Source organism: Parus major, chromosome 15 (assembly GCF_001522545.3).
Source record: "Parus major isolate Abel chromosome 15, Parus_major1.1, whole genome shotgun sequence".
Lineage (NCBI taxonomy): Eukaryota > Metazoa > Chordata > Aves > Passeriformes > Paridae > Parus > Parus major.
The window spans coordinates 608,316-615,838 of NC_031784.1; the positions used below are offsets into that span (position 1 = coordinate 608,316).

A 7,523-nucleotide genomic window follows, 5' to 3' on the forward strand; every position below is an offset into this window, starting at 1 on the left:
CTGGCTGCAGCACGGTGTCCCCTGACAGGATCAGCCCCCAGGGCACCTCAAAGCCCTGTGTCAAACAGTGGCACACTGGCACAAAAGAGCAAAAATAAATCTTCCTCAAAAGATAAATTGGATATCAAAAGGTGCTTTATCTATGTGCACTTTAGACATGAAGATTATTGATAATACTGCAAGATCATTTCTGTCACTCAAGTTCCTCATCACTGCTGGGAACACTTCAAGAGTACAAAAGGCAAGAATTTATCTGTCACACTGATAAAAAACCAGACCACCACTAAAGAAGCTTTTGTTGGAAAATTCCCAGCCACAACCTGTCTGTCACGAGGATCCCCACTCTCCTGGAGCCCACTGAGACCTGTTCTTTCTGTGATGAGATCCCTGACAAAGGCATTTCTGGAGCAGCCTGGGTGAGAGGGAGTTCTGTCCCTGTCTCAGCAGCTGTCCACCCTGCCCGGCCAGCACCTGGAAAAGCTCAGGGAGAACTTCAGCTCCCAACAAAACCACACTCCACTACAAACTTCACGGGAATGTATTCACAATTTGAATCATCAGGGAAGCTCCCTGAAGTAGCATTCAAAGCCTGCATTTGCACTTGCCGGTGTCCCCTAAGCCTTCCCACCAATAAATGGTGATGCTTTGGGTGGCGCTGGAAAGGGGAGAAGTTCCCTGGAGAGTAGAGACTGAGCTGTGTTCCAGCTGTGTGAAGTGAGGCAGCGATGTTTAGCATGCTGAGCACAGCCATGCAGATTTGGGAGGGGTGTTAACCGAGGATCACTGCTGTAATCTCAGTGCTTTGTAAACACGGTCCTGCTCCACATCGCTCCAGCTTTTTGCATCGCTAAAGCCCATTCTGTTTTCCCAGTTGCAGAGGCTCACAGAAGTGCTTCAAAATCCATTTATTTCACTGCACCTCGCAATTTCTTTCGAGTAAAGGACTGTTCTATTCATACTTGCAGGCAAGTATAACAACTATTATATTCAAAGTGTGCTTTTACCAAATGATCCAGGAAACAAGTTTATTAACTGCAAAGCACATCAGAGAAAGTTTAGAACACACATAATTATCAAACTAAAGAACATATTTTATTTTTAATAAAATAGTGGAGCATGAAAAATAATTGTATATTACAAATATATACAGCACAAAACTGTGCACCCCAGCACAGTAAAGAGTATCACTCTATACAAAGCTTCCCTTTGCAGAATCTAGTGCTTCTTGATCTATTCATAGTGAGAATTTGTTTAACAATAGAAAGAGTCAATAAGCCCTTTGGGTCTCTTTGAATTGATCCCCCCCTTTTTTTTTTGCACAAATCAGTCCAAACGTGTATAACATTGGCTTGATTTCCATTAAAAAGCCACAAAATGTAACACTAAAGGGTTTCTGAGGACTAGACCTCTTAGTTCTTTTGTTAAGAGATTTCTTTTGTTGTCTTTATGTACAGCAAAATACTTGTTTCTCTTTTCACGTCACGGTAAGAAAAAAAAATGTATTGCACATTATTCTTATTCACAAAGTTTGTGTCTGGTGCAGGAAGTTTCTCTTTTGGTGAAAGAATATTGGTGAGCATTACAGATTGAGCCTATTTTTAGGCACTCCAAAGCCTGGGCTGAGAGGAGTTGTGAAGGGTTTTAAAGTTAGCACAGGGGTTGTTTCCCAGAGAGCATCCTCGCTCAGGACAGGAGCCCGTGTCCCCGCAGAGACAACGCTCACTTGGGCACTCCTGAAATCAAACCATAGCTCCATAAAACTTGGCTATACCTTGTTACTCACACAGCTGATGGAAACCCAGCACTGCTACATGAAAAAGTTAAAGAAGTGTTGGTTGTTGTGTTTGGTTTTGTTTTTATGTTGTTTTTTTTTAATCTGAGGGATGGATGTAATTCTTAACTAGGCATTAGTAACAGAACAGACTGTTTTAATTCACAATATTTCACTGAAAACTTTTCCATGAGTACGTTTACCTTTCGTTTTTCACCAGGTCCTGAATTCAGCATGATACATTTTTGTGCCTTGAGATATTAAACTGTTCTGACAAAAAAAAAAAAGCACCATTCATTTTTTAATTTCTGACTGCTACTGTGGACATTTGTAAGTCTGTGAGGTGAGATACAGTCTCTTCTAAAACCTGGTCACACACAGGTGGGCGGCTGTAATGCTGATTCGTATTTTGCAAGGTGAGCTTTCTGTGGATGTTGAGGTTTTTTGTAGATTCCACTACTCGTAATAACACTCGCGGGTTTTCTCCTACTTCTCTTCTTTAATCTCCGACTACAAACATTTTGCCAGGACTGAAGAGTCTTGGAAGTCCAGATCCACATGCCACTAGTAATGCCCACAACTAATAACATAAAAATTTTGACCATAAAAATTTCTACTGCTGGTATAGAGTTATTCATCATGCAGTCTAAATTTTTAGTCTGATTGTTCATCTTGCATTTCTGTTGAGTTGCCACAATCTTCCAATAATCCATGTTCAGCCTCTCGTAAAAATAGCAAGCTATCACACAAGTTGCAGGCACTGTATACAAGACTGAGAAGACACCAATCCTGACCATAAGCTTCTCCAGCTTGTCGGTGTTCTCTCCACCTGTTTTCATCACCCTCCTGATATGAAAAAGGGCCACAAACCCAGAAAGAATAAAGGAAGTGCCAATGATTAGATAACAGGCCAAAGGAATGAGCACAAAGCCCGTCAAGGCGTTCACATCCATGCTGCCAACGTAGCACAGCCCTGTCAGCTCGTCCCCAGCCACCCTCCTCATCACCAGGATCATGATGGTCTTCACGGCCGGGATGGCCCACGCTGCCAGGTGGAAGTAGCTGCTGTTGGCCTCGATGGCCTCGTGCCCCCACTTCTTCCCAGCCGCGAGAAACCACGTCAAGGTCAGGATCACCCACCACAAGGAACTGGCCATGCCAAAGTAGTAGAGAACCAGGAACACGATGGTGCAGCCAGTGCTCTCCAGCCCCTCCTGGATGACATAGAGCTGGCCGCTGTCCCTGTCACAGGCGATGCTTTCAGCACCCGAGAAGAGGCGGATGATGTACCCCACCGAGTAGACACAGTAGCACATGGAGAGGAAGATAATGGGCCGCTCGGGGTACTTGAAACGCTGAGGATCTATGAGAAAAGTGAGCACAGTGAAAGCGCTGGAGAAGAAGCACAGGATGGACCAGATGGCAATCCAAATGACAGCGAACTGTTTGTCATCCCTGCTCCAGTAAACATCAACCCCTGGCGTGCAGAGCGGCGCGCAGGAAGCGCTCTTTTCCACATGGTGGAACTTGCCAGGATTTTCACAGGACGTTCTGCTCAGGCTGTCCTTGTGCTGCTGCAGATCGTGGCCGCTGCTGGGCCGCTGGGGACGGAACATGGGCGGCAGCATGCTGGAGCCCCTGGGCGGCTCATCCGAGCCGTTGTTGGGGGCTTCCATGCACAGGTAATTGGGGTCGTTCTTGTTGGGCAGTTTGCTGCAGTCCAAGGAGTCCGGCCACTTGAAATTGAACTGCTCCATAATCGGGGAGCACTTCAGCCTCGCCTGCTCGCACATCACCCTGCAGGCTGGGATCGGGGTAGAAACCTGCTCCGTGCACATCGGGGCATAGAGGGAGCACAGGAAAAATTTCAGATGGCTGTGGCACCCGTACTCCACCAAGGGGGCAAACTCGTGCAGCTGAATGGCAGCTTCCCTTTGGTTTTCGTGCCCCATCAGGTTCGGCATCCTCGTCATGTTGTAGCCGATATCCTTGCACATGGGGATCTCTATGGGCTGGCACCTCCCGTCGCCGGGGCGGTCGATGTCCATGGAGCTGATGGCAGCGCAGCAGCCGCTGAGCCAGCAGAGCAGCAGCGCGGTGCTGCCGGCCGCCGGCCCCATGCTGGCGGCTGGAGCGCGGCCGGAGCGCGGCCGGGGCCCGGGGCCGGGGGCAGGGCCGCTCCCCGCGGGGCTCAGAGCAGCGGCCGCCCGGGCCCTGCCCGCCGCAGCAGCGGCCCCGAGCGCGGCGGGGCCGCGGGGCCGGCCCGGCGGGGCAGCATCGCCCGGGCCCCGCGGGGAGCGCCCGCCCGGCGGCCGGCGGAAGGGAAAGCGGCCCCGCTGCGCGGATGCGCCCAACTTACTGCGGGCGGCCCGGCAACTTTCCGCTCCCCGGGCTTCCACTTTCGCGATCCGCCTGCCCAGCTCCCTTTCCTGCGCTCCCCGCAGCCGCTGCCCGCTGCCGAGGGCTCGGTGCCGGGGATGGCCGCGGCCCCTCGCACGCGTCCCGGGCGGCGATCGTGGCTCCGGGGATCCTCCTCGCCTCCAGCGGCTCGCGGCTCCTCACTTTCTTGCCGAGAGGTGGGGATTGGTTTATCCGAGCGCGGAATAAAGGAGGAGGAGGGGGAGGAAATATCTAAGCCATTGAAGAGGGGGGCCTGGCAAATGCCCCCTCCTCGCCGCCCTCTGCTCCGGGTTTGCAATAGGTCGGCTGTGCCGAGCGGGGCTGGAGTGTGCGTGCTGTCTGTGCCGGCCGCGCTCCCCCCGCCTCGCCGGCTCCTGGGGCCGCAGCAGCAGCTGGGGCTTCTGGGGGCGGCTGAATCCCAGGATAAAATAAAGTAAAAAAAAAAAAAAAAAAAGCTAAACCCAAGAAGAAGAAAAAAAACCTGTGCAGGATCCGCCTCGCATACGACATCCACTTTGCATGAGAAAGGTGAAGCTGACACGGTGATTACTTTCCAATCACTCGGAACGCCTTGAAACCTCCTTAAGGACCCCTACAGGTTCTCCTTGATCGGCACAGATTAGAAAAAGCCCCATTTGTTTCTCTCTCCTTCTCTTTTTCCTTCCTTTCTGCTTTCCCTCCCGTTGCCCTCTCTTGAAAGTTTAACAAGATCTTTTCTGTAGAAGGCGTCAGCCTGCCCTCCCTCGCTCAGGTAGGAAGCCAGGGAGAGCGAAGGTTTCAGACTTCGTGTCTCCTAATAAGAGGGTTGAAGGTGGTGCCTCCTTGACTGCCTTGATTGGAGGGGGGGCAAAGCTTTAGCAGGGAGGATGTGGGGAGGAGGATGCATTTTATGGCGAGTGCTGTAAACTCTTCGCTGCCAGGGTCATAAAATATGGTTGCTTTCAGCCTGGAGTCTCAGCTTTTTTCTAATGTCGTGCTTTGTCTCGAATTCCTAAATGAACAGGACAGGCAGGATTGCTGGAAAAGTACCTGATTATGGTTTTAATCACAGTACGGCATCACTCGAAAAGTAGCTTGCTTTCTTTTTCCCCCTTCCTTAAATAAAAAATGCTTAGAGGACGAGAGACATACCCTTGGGGAAGTTTCTTCATCCACTAAAGACAAGATACTTAGAGATTTTTGGAGACGGGAATCTTTGTAAACCGAGTTGTGTTTACTTTTAAAGTTCGGCTTTGAGCTTTATTTTGGTTATTGGTGTCTCAGAGCTAGAGAAGGAGGGAGTTTAATCCCCAGCCAAACTACAGCTCGCAGTTTTACAGACGGAAAAGGAGCGCAGTGAGCAGAAGTCAAAGATTAGCCCTGCTCCCCGCCCCCCGCCCCCCTTTGAGCTCAGTTTTAGCGAACATATTAATGAAGAAGGAAAATCTCTCTTTCATTTCATTCATGCTCACCCGCACAAACCGGGCTCCTCTCCATTAGTGCCTGTTTCTTATCGAAAAGAGCACGGATTCTCCTGGAAACTCCCAAATCCCGCAGGGTCAGAGTTAATACCCCACCAGCTCTAGAAAGGAAACTGTTGGCTTCCTCAGCTGTGATAAGGGTGAAATGGATCCAAGCAAGGACAACAAACCAGGGCTAATGTTTGTCTCTGAAAGCCCCGAAGATGAGGCCAGCTCTTGCCAAGGAGTAAAAGCCATCATAAAAATGTGCCTTGAAAAGCCAGGTCCTTTCTGTGGCTCTCCAGTGCATGGAGCAGATTATCTTTATAAAGCACTGGTCTTGGGCACCGACCTTCCCTTGGACACTCGCAGATTCCTCAGGGAATGTTTCAAAAGCAGGCAGCGTTATGAGCAGAAAAAGAGCTTTATTTATTTTAGTGTCTGTGTGTGTGTGAGAGAGAGGGTGTGCTGGGGCATTTCCATTCTTCATTAATCTAAGCCTGTTTTCTTAGTATTTGTATTCATCCTGATTCCTCTTCTGGAGAGCTCAGCTGGGGGTGGCAGGGAAGTGTGGGGAAAGCTTTTTCAGGGGACAAGTAAATTCTACTTTAAAAAGTAGAATTTAAATAATAGTAAAAAAGTAGAATTTAAATAATGCATAACAGGCACATATTCAATGTTTGTTTTATCCAACTGGATTGTTTGGGAGCTTGTTTTTCTTTCCTTTTTTTTTTTTTTTCCGACAAGTATTTTTGTAAAGCATATTCTATCACTATTGACATTAAAGTAATCTAGAAAAAATACATGATATAAAACGTGGCCTTTTTCTTCTGTAACACTGATAGCAACCTTTTTCTTCTAAGAGGCAGAAAAGAAACACAAATGAAAGTGAGAAAAAACAAAACGGGGGGAACTTCCAACCTTTGTAGTTGTGTCTCTCTTAATTGATCTTTCATGTGCCAATTTAAATCAGCCTTGTTTTTCTAGCTATTATTTTAGCCAGTGCATCCTGCTTTAGATCATTTATTTTACTTTCTATATTTTTAAAGAGCTATCTACAAGTATCACCCATTCAACGAGCCTGAGTCAGTGAGAGTAACAAACAGAACATTATTACAGAAAAACGAGAGCGCTGAGAAATCAGCAACTGGAAGATACCTCTGTAACTAATAAATGAAAAGAACCTTTTGAAGGCTCCAGCTGAAAAGATATTTTATTTTATTTTTTTCTCCTGTGTGTGGGATTTGAGATGTGTGATTCTATGGAGCAGCCAGGCACCCCTGCTGCTAGGCCCTGGCTAGGAGTTGGCCCCCCTCTGGCAAATGTTATGGAGAATTGGGAGGAATTTTATGGCTGTCTTTTCCCTCAGCTCTTTTTTCTTTTGTCTTCTTTGAAGAATGACTTTAGACATTTTATTTACATATTTAACCATGGATGAAAGAGGAAAAAGAAAGCATTTGGGCCGTTGTGGGAATAGTGATATGTTTAAATTAATGGAAATCTTATTAGGCTTCTAAAATTTTAAGCAAAAGATTTTTAATGAAACTTTATAATTAAACATGATTTCAAATAATGTGCCAACTCACAGGAAGGATGCATTTCTCCCTCTAGCTATCCATCTCCCCACCTCCCAAAAATGTGCAGAGGAATAATCTCTATCTTGAAGTCCAGCTCTTCTTCTGTCCCGTGAGGAAAATATTTTAAAACTGGAATATTTAATAAGGCACGCGATAATTCAAACCATAACTAAATATTTTGTAGGTAAAGCAAACCATAAACGAGCCAGGAAAAAAAAACCCCACCAGCCCTCGTCCCTGCAATGGCAAAGTTTCATGCTGGATAATCTATTACAGTGGCAGTGGAATAAAACACTTTGATATGGCTGATGGTGAAAATCAAAGTTGCATCCATTC

The 7,523-nt window shown here is 47.3% G+C and overlaps 1 protein-coding gene across 1 annotated transcript; it reads right to left on the reverse strand.

Moving 5' to 3' along the window:
- Nucleotides 1-1,070: 1,070 nt before the first annotated feature.
- Nucleotides 1,071-3,951, reverse strand: FZD10 (frizzled class receptor 10). The gene has a single exon (XM_015643454.1). It carries the CDS (start codon nt 3,889-3,891, stop codon nt 2,143-2,145), a length of 1,749 nt encoding a protein of 582 aa, XP_015498940.1. The 5' UTR covers nt 3,892-3,951; the 3' UTR covers nt 1,071-2,142.
- Between the last annotated feature and the right edge of the window lie 3,572 nt (nt 3,952-7,523).

Excerpts from the sequence above, each read along its gene's own strand:
- FZD10 (XM_015643454.1), bottom strand. The coding sequence starts at position 3,891 with ATGGGGCCGGCGGCCGGCAGCACCGCGCTGCTGCTCTGCTGGCTCAGC.